Raw genomic sequence first — 17,312 nt, 5'->3', positions numbered from 1 at the left:
TACTGTTAGTCATGCAGGCAGGGGGACTAAAGCCAGCAGGTGGCTAGTAAGCCTGTAGTCTCAGTGCAAGGATTCTTTAGTGTGAACAAAGCAGGAACATCCAGTTAGCAAAATGCTAACTACAGCCATAAGCAAGAAAAGATGCAAACAAGCATCTCTTTGCTGCATCAGAAGCGTGACTGCCATGGAAGGGGGGGGGGGGGGGGCGTTCAAAATAGCAGCAATGACAATGAGCTAGTGCTAAAGAAAAAGGGGCAAACACTGAGCCACTTACAAACTCTGCACATCACAGCAAGCCGTTCTTCACAGGAAGAAGATAGAGCAGGAAGAGGAGAGGGTTGTGAGCGATAAAACAGGAGCGGATTGGACAAAAAAAGCTGGATTAAAGAAGTTTCTGAAGGAGGGAAGCATCACCATTTCAAAACTCTGGGCCTAGAAAACTCATGATGCTCTTCATAGTGTCATTTTAGCAACATGACAGATCTTAATTCATTCAAATAATAAATGTCATACGTGGCACTATGTGGTAGGTTGTAGAGGGGGGAAACTGAAAGGAGGAAGGAGTAAAAAATGAGCAGTAATAAAGGAATAATGTCTGAAATTAAAACTATCACAACATCATGGTAAAACACCTTAAAACAGCAAAAATATGGACACATACACTTCATGTATCAAGGACACAACGGTATGACTTTGTCTTCACACTCAGTTACTAACCTGAAGTCTTCAGAGCCCAAAACCTCAGTGTAATACATGACTTTGCACTTGTGCGAGGAGACCTGCAGGGTGGCCAGTACATCGTCCACTCGGGGCAGGTTGGTTGCAGAGCATGCTGGCATGTTGTGGAACTTCCACTGGAGGATGTAGAAACCTGGCCAACGTGTAATGTGGGAGCCCTGAGGAGAAGACACATTAATAGTAAAGACACCGTCAATGACTGACAAGCAGCAAACCATAAAATACATTTAAACTAGAATAACTGTTTGCAGCTGTATGCCTCCGCGCACCAGTCAAGTTGCAGTTAAAGATTACATCCATGTCTGTGAAAATATGGTTGCTTCACACACATCTTCCCATTTTCATCTATACAATCAGCACAGTTTCAAAAAAAGACTCACCAATTCAGTATCTAACTTTCTCCCCTTCTGTTCTGAGATGATGTTGAGTAATGGCCAGAAAAAGTGTTTTTGCAGAAAATGATCATGTCACAGTGAAGCTGACCTTTGACCTTTTGGATATAAAATATCATCACTTCATTATTTTATCCTATTAGACATTTGTGTAAAATTTTGTCATTAGTAGAATATAAATTCTTAAGTTGTAGCCAAAAACATGTTTTGAGAGGTCACAGTGACCTTGACCTTTGATCTTCGACTGTCAAATTCTAATCACTTCATTATTGTGTCCAAGTCGAGGTTTGTGCCAAATTTGAGGAAATTTCTTTAAGGCCTTCTTGAGATATTGCATTCACAAAATGAAATTGGATTGCATTTGGAGGATGCATGTCACAGTGACCTTGACCTTTGACCACCAAATTCTAATCAGTGCATTGTTGAGTCTAAGTGGATGTTTGTGCCACATTTTAAGAAATTCTCTCAAGGTATTCTTGAGATATTGCATTCATGAGAATAAGACAGACCTATGGTCACAGTGACTTGACATTTGACCACCAAAATCTAATCACATCATAAATGACAAGTGGACGTTTGTGCAGAATTTTTGAAAAATTCCCTGCAAGATGTTGCTGAAATACTGTGTTGGCAAGTATAAGATAAATGAGGTCACAATAATCTTGACATTTGACCACCAAAATCTAATCATTTCATCGTTTCAAGTTCAAGTGAAAATTTGGGCAAAATTTGAAGAAATTCCCTAAAGGCATTCTTGAGATATTGTGTTCATGAGAATGAGATGGAAAGACATACAAACATACATACAGACATACATGCATAATTAGGTCTTTATGCCTCCGGCTACGGCTATCTCCAGTGAGTAGGCAAATAAACAAAAGGTGGGACTATTATGCATCAGTTCACAATCGTGGAACCTCACCTGCACACTCTCGCCCTCCTTGCAGATCAGCGGGGACTCCACCATGCTGTAATCTTGCCCTAGTGTCCATGACTTGTCGATAAGCTGGACGTTGTTGCCTACTGGGGAGGTGATGCCGTGGGCTCCAAGGGGGTCTTTACGTGGAGGCTGAGGGGCCCGTTTGGAGTGGTAGATGTTGAAAACCACATCGCCTTTGCACATGTCAAAGTCCCAGGTGATGACTGAGGAGGCATCGATGATCTCGATCAGAAGCTGGTTGGAGGCGGGGAGGGGGAAAGAGAGGGGAAGGGGGAGAAACACAAGAAATAAACCAAAGTACAGCAAAACATTTGACCTCTCTTTCTTTAGTTCTTATTTCTATATACATAAATCCTTTCCTGGTTACAAGAATAATGCCAGCGCAATATGTCTGTAAACCTGTCCATTCATAACAGTAGTATATGAGTTAAACGTCATAGTATTGTATTCATTTTATGTTGCTTCAAATTTAAGTGCCAGCTAAATGTGCAAAATTAAATGCACTGACAGTGACAAGGAGCAACGAGAGAAAAAGTGAACATCTGTATGTGAGGTAATGAGCTCATCAGCATGAAATCATAACCATTTCCAGAGGGCTGATTATGTAATGTGATTAACTCTATGTCACTGCAGACAGATTATGTTTCAAAGACATGTCACATTTGTACATGTGAATTCAAAGTCAATTACTACAAACAACCACTAGATGGCAGGCCTTTCAACAAAGCTTTCATCAGGGACATCAGGCAGCTCTCTGCTGTCCTGCCCCACATATTCATTTAAATCACCACCACAGGCGTTTAATCTTTTCTGCTCACTTTGGTGCTCTATGTTGAGCCTCACCTCATGTGGAGCTCCCTTGAAGATGCTGGCACTTTGGTAGATTGTCTCGGTCCACAAGCGGACATCTTCGTTCTCGAGCTCCTCAGCTGTGCGGTACATCGACTTGGGAACCAGGCCACCCTCTGGCACCTCACACTGCAGAGCATGCGCACAAACAAACACGCACATAGAAGTGGGTCAGCAAAGGAGATCTCAATGTGGGTGGCGTCACGCCTCCAAGAGTTCAATCTCAGAATTAAATCAAATTCTCAAATGATAAGCTAAGAGTTTCAGTTGTCATCAGACATCAGACACTCACCATACACTCTCCTGCTAGGAAGTCAGGGATGATCTCCTTGTCGATGTAGTCTACCAGCCCTCCAGGACCTTGGTAGTCATTGCCTGCATATATGAGGAACTTCTTGCGGGTGTTTTCATCAATGAATGGACTCACCTGAGGGCAGAGACAGATGTGGATATGTTTTTGGTTGTATCCCAGTTATTTCATGGCAAAATGTTTGACAGCAATAATAAGAAGAAAGCAGAATGTATGTGCTTGGTGTGGTTTGTGAATTTTCAGTCTTTTGTATGGTTTGTTTAGTGCTGTTCTAATGTGCTGGAATATATGGGTATTTATGATGTCTCCATTTATAAATTTGAGGGTGGACCACACATTAGAAACTCCTTACAAATCCACATAAACTGGTACTGTGACAAGACTATTTGAGTACTGAGTGCCCCCTCCTGGTTCTCACCAGTGTCCAGAGGACAGGGAAAACCCTGGGAGCTCTTAAGATAAGCAGCCGTCCCAGAGTCTCTGGGTAGTTGGCCTCCACGACCTCAATGATCCTCAGCAGCGCCTTGACTCCTGGTCGCCACAGGTGACGCATGTTCAGCCCCTCCAGATCTACCAGACACGTCCAACAGCTACAGAGGAGAGAGAGAGAGGATTAAAGAGTGGATAAACGCACACCACAAACACACACTCACATACAACTGGGCCACAGCCTCTTTCCGACCACTTAGCACCTGTCACCCTGAAGTGAGGCTTTAGTGGTGAAGGCAATGCTTGCTAATTCTGGACCCTCCTCCTTCCGCCCCCCCCCCCCCTTCACATCCTCCCTATCCCTCTATCTATCCTGGCTGTGACGTGACAGCCATTCATAGCTGACATGCCTCTTAGGCCAGCCACCTCCTCCTGTTTGAGAGGGCTGACAAATGACAGATTCCATCTCCGTTTCCTCCCTCTCACTCTCTTCTCTGCCATCTGAATCAGTGCACTCAAGGAGCCTCGTGCATTCTTTCCATTTTTAGGGACATACTTCTCCTCCGGACTCACTCATCACTGAATCCCACAAACTTGTGTGCTACTTGGTAGTCACAAAAATAAAGTTCTTTCATCTTTTCCATTAAACCAATCCTGCGTTTCTATTAATCTACATCCACATTTAAAGATACTGAGAAACTCTGCATTGATCTTTGGCTGCAATTTACAATTAATTTCATCATCAACTTTGATACAGATTATTTTTTTATTCATTGCTGTTGATTAATTATCAGGACATCAGGTGTGGTGAACTCTGTCCTCTGTCAAATAGTGTATACAGCATTTTACTCCTATTCCAATTTAGTATTCTTTATGGCGTTCTAGTGATCTCAGACTTCCCTGTACATTTTGTATGAGCATGTGGCAAAATAGAGAAAAATAACCATTATTAAATCCCAGGGCCCAGGGGTCTCCACATTACTTGTTTTGTCACACTAACAGTCCAAAAATGGACCTCATTTCTCATTTTAACATACAAACCAGTGAAAAGTGAGAGTGTAATCATCTTACCATAGGGTTCACGTGTAAATCATGAGAAGTTATTATCTTGCCTATCACAGCGTAGCATTGACAGGGTGTTGATAAATGCAGCGACTGAAAACAATTGTCATTTAAATATCCCGCTGCAATATATTCTGGGTTTATAGGCCTCACCTCTACAGTTTACGACATGGAGAGACAAAATACAGCCAAGAAGAGAACCTTCTCTGAGCTAGAAATATCCACTTAACCCAACTAGCTCTATCTGGCAGACTCTGGCATCAAAGGAAGTCGGGGAAAAAACGCAGTACGGAAAGAAATTACTGCTTCGATCAACAGCGTTGCAGGGACAGTCAAACTCAAGGTTGGAATTTTCTAATTTATACATCCATGATATGTATCAACCGGCATAGCAGGTGGTGGAGGAGACACAGACGCACCACCTATGTCCCAACCAGACTCCAGTAAATACATAATAACCCATAGGCTACTAGTGTTTTAATATTTTCACTTCTGCAGGGTTTATTTATTTCTCTTTGATAATGTTTCATGTTTAATGATCTAAACATGCTTTGGTTTGTCAGTGTTTAAAAAAGGAAAAGAAAAAAAAAGAAACTTTTTAAATAGAGCCGGGCACAAGCATAGTTCCGTCAGCCTGGAGCCAGTCCCATAGTACCAGGCAGCTGCCTGCTGTGATAGAGAGCACATGTCCATGTGGTGGCTTTACATTGTGAAGTGATTAATGTGTGGCTGCAAATACTCAGATGCCAGTCAGAATTTGGTCTAATAACAATTCCCAGACTCAGCCAGATTTACTATGCGGCACCACCAGTCCACGATGACCCAAACTTGTGAACACAAGCTGAGACCAGACGTTAGATTTGATCGTAGCCTCCGCTCACGTCCACATTGATAAAAAGCTTTAAGTGGAAATGACGCCCAGTTTTCTGTCATATGGTCATTTCATAAATGAGGGCCACTGAGTTTACAAAGATTTTTAACAGAGAAAAGCAGCAAATCTACAGATCTGAGAAGGTGGAACTAGAGACTGTTTTGCTTAACAAGATTAACTGATTATGACATTTTTCATTGACCTATTAAATAGATTATGTTTTTCAGCTCTACATTGATCTTTGCTGAAGGTTTACCTGATGGGTCGACCAAACACCTTGGTGTTCTCCTCACAGCGTCTCAGACCCTCCTCATTGATAGACAGCACCTGAAAACACACAACATGACCTCAGCTGTCTCACACCTGTAACTTGAGCTTACAGTGAACGCAACATTATAAATAAGCAGACTATTTATATATGTGCTGTAGTGTATACATCCTGGTGTTAATTCACTTGTCAGGACATGCCGGTGTACATTAATTCCCGAACCTGTAATCCAACTACCAACTGCCTGACCTGTAATCTTATTGACCTACACTGATACACGCTGAGACACGCAAACTTGAAGTGTGTTACTTACATGTCTGAGCAGAGACTCCTCTCCGAGAGCACGGACCAGCCCTTTGGTGTCCATCTGGCCCAGCCTCAAGATGTACAGAGGACGTCCATCTAGAGGAGTAAACAAAATATTTACATGATCCATCACATGATTTACATTCTACAAGGCTTCATGTTACATGGAAAGGTCTGCGTAGTTTGCGTTGTGTTGTGTTGTGTAAGACAATAAGTGACTGCATACACAAAAATGCTTTCATGTTTTGTCTCCGTTGGTCCCATACAGATAGACTGTAATGAGAAAATAAAGTGTTGACTGATGTGGGAACATGTGTCATTTCAATTTGATTTACATTGTCAACAGTCACCCTCTGTCCTTAACGAGGAATCCACAGCATGCATCTAAATGAAGAATGTGACTGTGTGAGTGTGTGTAAGCTGTTTGGGTAACCAAGTAGTGCTGACAAGTTGGCCTCATATGTTAAATTCACTTGAAAGGCTGAAGGTTGTGGGTTGCTGAGAACGACTTTAGTGCATGTGGTGTGTGTAACTTGAGTCTACAGGGGCCTGTTTACACCTGGTATTAACATGCATTACGGTGATCCTAACACAAGTGGACAGCTGAGACCCATCGCTGTTCATGCCTGTGTCTACAGACCACGCGTCTCCAGCTGACCACTTATGTTCAGATTTCGTTACTGTCTACTTCACTTACGCTAGAAGGTCAAAAGGCGCAACACACAATTATTATGTCCACACTCTGGCTAGCATGCATACTAGTTATGTTAGCGGTTGTATCAGTACAGCTGGTGATAACGCTTTCAGCATCATATTGTTTCCATATAGCCATGATGCAACCCTTTTCCCAACTCATTGCAAAATGGGCAAGTCATTGAGTCTCAGTGGTCTTTTCCAATTGTTGATTAAAGTGAAAGGAGTTAGCCCTGAAGTTAGCGAGCAAAGTTAACCTTCAATTGGAACCTGACCATGCTCCCTTATGGTGGACTGTTTAAGCGGCCCATCTGTTCTCATTAAAGTGACAAGCTCAGCCATTACTAAAGTGTTTAGTATTGTTAATAGTGCTTTGTATTTATTCAGGTTTACATATTTAAGTACTTTAAACTTAAGAGTTAATATATTGTTCAATTTAAAGTTCAAAATTTGCCTTTGCAGTTTTAAAAAAAGTTGTTTTTCATCCTTGACCATTGTTATGCGTGCTATTGTTTAATAAAAGTATCTGTTCAGGCAACAGTACCATTTTCAAAATATTATTTTAGCACCAGTATAGAAAAAAACCCAAATGATACCTAGCCCTAGTAAACAGGCCATAAAAAGTGGAGAATTGAGATCTTCCTCTAGTTATCTCCAAGTATAGCCATCTCTGACACAGCCTGCATAAATCACACGCGCACTTTCATTGCCATGGGTGTGCACATGGAAGAATAAGTTTCAACGCGTAACTGTCTTTGAGTATGGCTGTAGATGGGAGCATTTTTTGTTTCTTCCTTAAGACAACTGCACAAACTGGTTCCCTCTGTCAGGTCCTACCTCTGTCATGGTGGTGCCAGCCCCCGGTGTAGTAGTCCTGAAGGACCTGTGGTGAGGTCCAGGTCTCCAGTAGGTAGTCAACCTGGTGCTGCTTCCTCCAGGTCAGTGACTGGCAAAGGATCTCCCGTGCCTTATCCATGTTGAAGTCCCTGGCACGCAAGAAACGTAGTATGTGCTCGTCCTTGGGGATCTGGATTGTAGGGGGAGAGTGTTAAACTGCACTCAATTTGTAAAAAAAACATAAATTGAACAACAGAACAAAACCTTTCATGACTTTAACAACACTGCCAATGTCATTATCAACTGGCTAATTCAAATAGACCATTGGTATTGCAGCAAAGAGTAGGTCAGTTAGCCATATTATTGTGTGAAAAGTAACTGGTAACTGTCAACTGTAAAAACACGATTCAAAATAAAATGTCAACATACCTAAAAATAGCTATTCTGATTTATTCCATCATTACAAAGGATGTTCAACAATTACCTTTCCCTTGTGCGTCTCCTGCAGCCATTTGCGAAGTCTGATCAGGCAACTCTCTTGCAGGGGGGTCAGGTCGCCTAGGTAACGCTTGATATAGTCTGCATCCAACTTATCTGCAACACAAAATTATACCACCTCCGATTAACACCATTCAGTCAAACATTTCAGTGTAAAATAATATGTGGTGCACAGCTTTAATGATACAAAAACCCCAGAATATGTTGTCATGACTGTCTCAATTCAAGACTTATTACAGAATTATTTTATTATTTTGCTTTCAAATGTAAATGACCTCTATGACAAAACAATGAGGCACTGGCTTCATTGCTTTTCTTCTCTGTATTCTGCTGTCATTTTAACAGTGCTACTGAAGTGCTAATACAAAGATTTTCCCTATTTAACACAATATATTCAAAGAGGACTGGCGCTTTTTTTCCAGTCATCTGCAGTAACAGACCTTCAGGTGTCCCCGCCAAGATCTCTGTTAGGCTGTCCGCCTGAAGTGCGCTGCTGTCCTGCTTAGCGTCCTGAGAAGTGCTGTCCTTGTTGTCGGAGGGCAGCGGGATAGAAACGGCGGGCGTGACCGTGAGTTTGGGGAGGACAGGTGGGCTGGTGGAGAGGCTGGTTGGTCTGGGAAGAAGCAGGGGATGGGAGGAGGGAGTCCAACGAGGTACATGGGTGATCCCTTCATCTTGGAGCTCCTTAAGGTAGAATTCTATGATTTCTTTTCCCTGTGAGGAACACAAGGGAAGAAATGACTTTTGGCAAAAATAGCAGAAGAGGCTAGGAATTCAAAAATTTAGATTTAGGTGAGGTATTTGGCATGCAGACCAACAATATTCATGATACTATAACTTCATATGTACTTTATGCAAACCAAGAACAGCTTAGACTCTGCATATTCATTAGTACTTTCAACTGAAGAGTCTGGTAATACAAATATAAAGAATACATTCAACATTGCCCACGTCCAACCTAAAAGAAAGCAAATGACTCACTGGGTCCACAGCAAAAGACCCCTGTCCACTCAAACAGATTATATAAGCATATTTATGCAATACAGCATGAGACAGAGTGACTGACTAACTCATGCTCCTAAAACACCAAACAACAGATTGATATCAGTTCTGCATGATTAGTACATTTCAGCAACTTCTCATCTGTAGTGAATGTTTCTATGTACACACAGAAAGTACACAGGAAACATGTACATGTAATGATTACGTGTAACACACACACGCACGCACGCACGCACGCACGCACGCACGCACGCACGCACGCACGCACGCACGCACACACACACACACACACACACACACACACACACACACACACACACACACACACACACACACACCTTTTTGATACTGCTGGCGTACTGCTTCATAGCAATCTTTTCCACAGTACTCTCAAAGCCGAAGAAGGACTTGATGTCCAGGCTGGCAGTCTGCTCAAAACACGTCCAGTCCTCATTCTCCGGGTGAACCTGAACCAACATACACAAACACATACTGTATATTACACTATATACCCATGCAGAAACAAGATGACCAGGTTGCCACACACCCAGCTTCAGTCGATGATGACGCACGCAGCAAGCAATTTTCACACTGTGCACTGTGTGTAGGTGTGTGTCAGTCTGTCCATGTAATATTAGCCAGCATTTTACAAAAATATACAAGGACATACATGTTTCTGGTGTGTTGTTAAAAAGAACAGAGTCTATTTTAGACAAAATTGAAGAAAGACGTCAACACTAGCTGATCAGTATCAGTAGTAGTAACACAAAGCACAATTACTTTCCATCTATTTCTTATCGCATTCCAGCAAAGGATCGGTATCTAGCTGATCTGGGCATATTTTTATAGATTGGCATCAGCTAAAATAATGCTAGACAAAGTTCGATCCTTCCTTTACTGAAGTCCCCTGTGTTTTCTCACCTCAGCCTGCCAGTAATACAGCTGAGTCTTACAATGGAGCAAAAATTAGAGAGCATGAATGTATAAAATTATTCACACAGGTGATTAACTCTGTTAACCCCGTCTGACACTCGGGCTGGCAAAATACACAAGTTCACTAAACTCTGACGGCAACACATCTGTCATCTCTCCTGTCTTAAACTATTAGCAAAGAGCAGGGTACAAAACATTCAGATGGCAGCTTTTCAGTTTAAGCTTGCTCTGATCCTCATTTTTGCTGGTTAAAATGACAAACAAAGCAGCGGCAGATCATATCAGTGTTGTTAATAAACATTAAACTCCATGAGTGGCTTGATGGCAGGCCAACATTAAACTAAGTTGGCTGTATTGGGTTTGTGCGCTCTCTGCAGCTGGTGACTACTCTGTCAAAGATGGTTTATAGCAGGGGTAGGCAAACTGTGGCTCCAGAGCTGCATGCAGCTCTTGGTCACTTTCCAGTGGCTCCCTGTGGCATTCATTCATTCTTCATTTGTCATTGTTGCAGGCTTAGTATAGAGATTCCTACATTCTCCAATTGTAAAAATGTGTTGCCGACACACTAAATAAAAACAAAATTTTAACATTTCATCAACTAAGATGTAAATCATGCACCTATAGCCTGGTGCCTTTTCTTCTAAATTTTGCAAAACCTCAATAGCAGTGGCTATTCTTAAGTTTCCCTAGGTAGGCTAGCTATGGATTCCATATCTGAAAAAAGGAAAACTCTTGGAGGAAAACAGTGAATTTTATAGTTATGGACAGATGTGTTTACTTTCAACACTAGTGCTGCAAAGTTAAAGTACCAAATAACCATAATAGCCCACCGCAGAGCAGCCACCTTGCGATAAAACATGTTAATGAGTGCTCATCTACATCTGGTAGTATGTTGATAGGCTAATTTAGACACAATAATAAGGCTAAAATCTGCTTTGTGGCTCCAGACTTTTTTTTGGGGGTCAAAAGTGGCTCTTGATAGTAAAGCTTGCCGACCCCTGGTTTATGGGGTAGAATAATCATTGCTCTATAACTCCACTGTGAGTTTTTTTGTAGCAGCAAATTGATAGGTCTTGTCATTAGCATATCACTTCAAATCAGTTTCAATTAGGGGGTCGCATTCTCCCAGTCAAACTATTATTCATATTATATCAATAATTAAGCTTAACAACTTTGATGTTTTATATCAAGACTTCAGTATTTGGACCAAGCCATTTGTGACAAATAATGTGCCCCAAATTAAGAATGCTACAATGTGTTTCAATGTGCCAGTTAATATTTAATCAGCATTTAGTTAAATATCTTATCGGACATCCCTAATATTTCAACAAATAGTTTCAATTCAATTTGATTCAAGCTGCAACATCATTAAATTTAGAAATAAGTCAAGAGTTTAAAGTTTTCTGAAGGCACTGTGCTAGTAGCTTCATTACCCTTGGCTACCAAAATATTTCAGCTTTAGCCAGGTCCATTAGCTCAGTCTAATTGAGCTGTCCATCCTAATTACTGTTAGCACAGTATGCTAATGCACACAACAAAAACCTCTGTGCGGCCTTGGACCTAAAATTAGCACTATAGTTGGTTGGAGGCTAATACAATGTGCTTGACCTCATTAACTCAGAGCACATCCATTCATGAATGGGCAGATCTGAAGTCAGAGTAAAGCATGCAGCACACAGAAGTGCGGGCAGTAGAAAAAGGAAGACATGCTGGTTTCAGATCAGTACTTGAGACCGTTCAGCCAGAATTTGAGCGGACTGAATAATTCACACAGGGAGACAGGCTGAGAGAGCCAGCAACATGCTTAGTGCAAGTCTAAACATGGCTTTCTGTGCAGGGAAGCAGAGAAGAGATTAGAGGAGACACAAACATTAACATGGGTGTGCTGGCAGCAGCTTGCCATTCAGCAGCTGAACAACAGCTTTACAGAATGTGTGTGTGTTTGCTCATTTGTCTGTGAGAATATAGATGTGTGGTTCTGTATAACTCAATGGGCTGAGCATGCCATAAAAACTGCTCTCTCTGGGTCCATCTGTAAAACAAATATTTGCACTTGAGTGCTATAAGCTGCTTTTGAACAACAGTCTGCACTAATTGACGGTGGGGTATGTATGCTACTGACCGAATAGCAGCACGTCTCATGGATGATGACCCTGTTGGAGAAGGTCTCATTATGGGACTCGATGTGAAGTGTCCTCTCCTTTCGGTTCAGTGTGTTTTTCTGGATGAAGTAGACATAGTCCACCCCCGCAATCTGCAAACCACAACAACTCATGTTACAAGAAAATACATTGACATGGGACGCCAAAATTGAAGGACAGCTTAACAAACTACTGTACAAAGAGTTAAAAATAAACACACTCAAATTATTAAACTGTTGAGATAAAAATAAAACTTGTCAACTGAAGAAAAACTACTTAATTCTCTCCGGCAGTGATAAAGAGTTGGTAGAAAATCACAATAACCACAATGCACTGCTTTAGATGCACATAAGCTGACAATCTGATCTGCAACATACCCTTTTGAGCAGGCGCGGGGCGTCAACATCCAGGGCACAGCGTCGCTCAACCCTGTTGATGGAACCGTCTTCATTGGTCTCCTCTTCTACCACGTCGCTCGCCACAAACATGGGAATTAGGTGACAGGTAGGGAACCGGCGCTCATAGGCCTGAAATAAGGAGGGGGAACAGAACTGTCAGCTAACGCTGTGTGTTTTTTTAATCTGGAAAGACCTCTTTCAAGTTTCAATCTTGTGAATGAAGTAGGAGGAAAAGAAAATAGGTTCACAGTAGCTTACAAAATATTACCAGCAAAGCAAGTTTTTTTTTTAACTTAAAGGAGCAGTGTAAAATATTTAAGGAGATTTAGTGGCAGCTCGTGGTGAGGACTGCAGATTGCAACCAACTGAAACTTCTCTAGATTAGGATTCCTTCAGTGTTTATGGTTCAGGAGGTTTTTAATCACGGGCTGAATTATCCGCAGAAGTCCCTTCCTCAAAACAAACAGACCAGGTGAGTTAAACCAGTAAAAACACTGAAAAAAGCAGTTTCACGTTACAAATCAGGGTTTCACTTAACTTCTACGCAGTTTGACACATTGCAGACAGGCCACTCGCTCAGTGCCTGCTATGTATGCTTACATTTTTTATCTGATAAATGAATGTGTGTTTACCTTATTATCTTAAGAGGGTTTTTTTCCAGAAGCTGAATTATCAACAAGAGTCTCATCCTCTCTAAAACAGACTCGCAAAAAACTAGCAAAAACACTGAATAAAGCAGTTTTACGTTATAAATCAGTGTTCCTCTGATGCTGTTTGGCATGTCAGAGCCGGGCCATTAGTCTAGCAACTGCTAATGTGTGCTTTTTTTCTCAAATAACTTCAGATCCAGACGTTCAGGAAGTTTTTACTGAGAGACAGAAGTATCTTCCTCTCCAAAACAAACCAACCAGCTAATTTAAACAGGTACAAACACAGAATAAAACAGTTTCACATTAAAAATCATTGTTTTTCCAATCCTGCTCATCAAGGCAAAAATGTGAATGGACCGCCAGTGTTTGGTTTGTCTGTTCTGGGCAACTGTAGTAACATGGCAGCGCAACATAGCGATCTCGGTAGACAAGGACCCGCTCCCTATGTTATCAAAACACTGCCATTCTTATTTTCAGGTAATATACACTTAAGAAAACCTACTATACTTATTGCATTATATTCCATTTTACTGATATATCCCCTTCATTCCTACACAACAAACCTTAACAGCTTGGCTGAAAACCAGACTATTTGGCTGGTAACAAACATCAGACTACTCATGTCTTATTTCAGCGTTAAAACTATACATTTTCAAATTTAAGGAATTTATGCAGGGAGTTAACTTTTTTAAGCTGCTTCCTAAACATCATGTTTTTGTGTACTGCTCTGAGACAACAGCTGGAAAAGATCTTATTTAAAAAAGCTATGCTGATGTTGATTTTAATAAATATACTTGAAAGACAAAGGATAAATTAATCTCACAAAAATACCACACAGCTACAAATCTTGGAATGCCAGCTTACATAAAAGTAATTAAAAAAAAAAAAAATCACGTATTCTGTAACAATGCAGGTACTGAGCCAAGAAGGGCTGAAGAATCTGAATAGGTGGGCAGAGAACAGTTGATTGCAGTAAACAAGTGAGGCCAAGCAAAAGCTCCTTCAACTTTGCATGGTCCCAAATGTGGTAACTCAAGCCTCAGCAAAGAATGGCCCAGACTCAAATAAAGCACTTTTTAATTATTTTACAAAAGAGGCCTCAGTACACAATAAGAGCCACTGTGCCCAAGGTCACACCGCGTTTCCAAAATATGTGTCCTCCTAAATGCAAAACATGGGCAAACTCAGCTTTTGTGCAGAGGCGAGCCAGCTGTTATGCAACAGGGCTTGGCTGACACAATGTGTAGCAGCAGCAGCAGCCATTCCTTCCTTGTGTTTATCGCAACTGTCCTTCCATCTCAGATCTGATTGGCGTGGTTGTAAAACTGGAAAGTCTCTAAACACCAAACTAGACTGAAAAGTCAACAGCACACTGAGTGATGGTCATGATATTGTGTGCTGGAGACGGCCAAGTTAGTCATAACACTGAGCTGGTCTGAGACTCTTGCGTCATGTATCCTTACTGCAAAAACCAACAGGATATTTCCTCATTTTTAATAACTCTCAATTCTGAAACTTAGGTATCCAGGATATGAATGAACGGATATATATATATATAAGAGTGCACGTGTGAGAACAATGGTGATTAAAAAAAGGAACAGGGAAGCAAAGACAGACATCAAGAATGTGGGGAATGTGGCAGTGCCAATCTACCACTTCATCATCAAGGACATACCCAGAAACCAAAGCTGTTTGGTTTCCACAGTGCACTATAACCATTATTAATTTACAAGACGTACGATGTAGTTTTCTAAAGAGATTAATATTACGCAGATTACACATTATCATGTGATATTATATGTTGAATATTTACAGACTATGTAATATTTATAAGATGTCATCCTTGATCATTATGAATAGGCTTGCATCGATTAATCGGCAGTGCTCGGAATCGGTTTTCACGTGATCGGCCATGACCTGCAACCGGTCGGTCAGTCTAAAATGTGCCGATTTAAAACGCCAGTCAAATTCCTGGTGCGCCGCATGATTGACTGATTGTGACATCAGCAGCGCACACACACGCACATGTGCAACTCACGGCTCGGGCAATGTGAGGAAGGGGACCTCAGGGACACACTGGTTTGGGAAGGACAACTATGGAGTAAATGATTCCAGCCAGAGATTCAGGGTCGAGAGGATACTTTAATTTTCAATGCAGGAGGTTCACAACAAGTGTGTAGCCTATGTGTGTGGTTCTGAAATAAACAAAAGGAAAAATAGCTTTACACTCAATTCTTACAGATATGGCTTCTCACCTTAATCATTCACGCACACACATCAAAAGAGAGAAGGAGAAAGTTGTTAATTGTCCATGTTAAACTTAACTGCGGAGATAGAAGATAGAAAATACTGCAATCTTGTGTGCTGTAAAGTGGTTTGATAAAAATGAAATCGGAATCGGCCGTCCAAACACTCTGCAAATCGGAAATCGGGATCGGCCCAAAAAATTGTAATCATTGCAAGTCTAATTATGAATGGTGCACAAAATTAACGCTTTGTGAGCTCCATTGTTTGTTTTTGGCGCTCCAGCCTGGGGCAATGACTGATGATGGGTAATCCTGCTGCTGCTTCTGCAGAACTGATGAACTGTTGTTTAGTTCTTCCACACATAGTTCACAGTTCCCTTTGAACTGAGTAGGTTTTGGTCCAATTTGCAGGGAACTATGAGGTATTTGGATTGCCCCATACAGTATGCCTGGTGATAAGACAAGAGTTGGGACAGACTAAAAGGCAAAGACTTTTGGGGGTCTGCTGAGTTAGAGTCAGCTGAGTCCTGCTGATAAAGGAGCTGTGTTCTGTGGTACACAGGACAACCAATGTCTTTTAGCAACTGTGAAAACCATGATAACAGAAATCACTGTGACAGAAGATGGAGCTTAAAATTCAACCTAGCTGAACAAAAACTGATGTTAGATATCTGAACTACCACTAACTGACCACTTGTATCAATGGGGCTGTCAATATACAGGTTTTATCTTTTTGATTAGTTCAAACAAAATTATCTTGCTCTGAGCATGTCCAAATAATGAAACAAAGGGTGGGTTTAGGCCCGATCACACAGAAAGCGTTTTGCAGGCTGCAAAACCTGAGGGGCTATTTTTTTTTTTAAATTGAATGCCCCTCGTAACACTAGGCAACCACGCCATCTCCTTACCCTAACCTTACTGTGTGATCAATCTACCGTTTATTCATATTTATTTTATTTATCTCACAGTAATTAGTAGCTTATCACTAAAATGGACACAGGTAAACAGAGATCTGTGTGGATACCGGAGACCCTAAAAAAAAGGGCGGATCCTGGGGAAGTACCACCAGTTGGTCCAGGAACTTTGCCTCCATGATGGCCATTTCAGGTTCTGCACTTAAATGCTTCCACGCCTGATGTTTTCTATTGAGATTGTGGTAACTGTTGTTTGTAAAGTCATATAGCTCTGGGTATCCAGCAGCTGCTACCACCAGTTTCTCCTCCAACGTTTACCAACTGTAAACTTGTTGTCATGACCACCACAGAAGGCCCACCTCTCAAATCATCCAATGACAGAGGTGACGTGGGGCGCTTTTCTGCTCTAAGTTGAAGTTTTTTCAACTGATGTTCAGAGCACTCAAGCAAAAACACCAGGCGCCTAGAGTGCAGAAACGCAAGGTGCGTAGTAACGTAGAAACGTAGTAACAGCAAGCAAAAAGCTTCTTTCCCATTAAAAACAATTACAAAAAGCTGCCTCCAGCTGCTAAAACACTTTCTGTGTGATCAAGGCCTTAGCCTGTTTAGTATGTTGATCAGCAGCAGCGTCAGTTGTTGTTTTGTGTGCGAGTAGGCAGTCAGTAGGGTTCAGCCGCTCCTGGCATACCGCTGCCAGGGTTACTGAGCCACTCAGCTGCCCACTGTCCCCTGACTGAGTGAATGCTGAGCTCTGTTTTTCAGCCCTGATGCTCTGGAACACTGGTTGCAGGCTTTGTACTGCCGTCAGCACAACAGCACTGACTGTAAACATCAG

At 41.6% G+C, this 17,312-nt stretch overlaps 1 protein-coding gene across 2 annotated transcripts in view; it reads right to left on the bottom strand.

Moving 5' to 3' along the window:
- The window catches only part of LOC117255246 (SEC14-like protein 1), a 49,481-nt gene that overhangs the window by 5,496 nt on the left and 26,673 nt on the right, over nt 1–17,312 (bottom strand). Inside the window, exons 3-16 of one of the 2 annotated variants that reach the window (XM_033623947.2) lie at nt 12,647–12,796; nt 12,251–12,382; nt 9,534–9,662; nt 8,634–8,907; nt 8,180–8,289; nt 7,696–7,885; nt 6,173–6,261; nt 5,848–5,918; nt 3,648–3,819; nt 3,212–3,346; nt 2,914–3,048; nt 2,053–2,304; nt 718–896; nt 275–301 (exon numbers count right to left, since the gene is read on the bottom strand). In XM_033623947.2, the coding sequence (XP_033479838.1) occupies nt 275–301; nt 718–896; nt 2,053–2,304; nt 2,914–3,048; nt 3,212–3,346; nt 3,648–3,819; nt 5,848–5,918; nt 6,173–6,261; nt 7,696–7,885; nt 8,180–8,289; nt 8,634–8,907; nt 9,534–9,662; nt 12,251–12,382; nt 12,647–12,796 (2,045 nt within the window). The remainder of the gene's footprint in view (nt 1–274; nt 302–717; nt 897–2,052; nt 2,305–2,913; nt 3,049–3,211; nt 3,347–3,647; nt 3,820–5,847; nt 5,919–6,172; nt 6,262–7,695; nt 7,886–8,179; nt 8,290–8,633; nt 8,908–9,533; nt 9,663–12,250; nt 12,383–12,646; nt 12,797–17,312) is intronic. The other variant, XM_033623948.2, reaches the window with a different exon arrangement.

The sequence above is a fragment of the Epinephelus lanceolatus genome, chromosome 3 (genome assembly GCF_041903045.1).
Source record: "Epinephelus lanceolatus isolate andai-2023 chromosome 3, ASM4190304v1, whole genome shotgun sequence".
Classification (NCBI taxonomy): domain Eukaryota; kingdom Metazoa; phylum Chordata; class Actinopteri; order Perciformes; family Serranidae; genus Epinephelus; species Epinephelus lanceolatus.
Note: the sequence above shows the minus strand (reverse complement) of the source record. Positions and strands in the feature narration are given on the sequence as shown.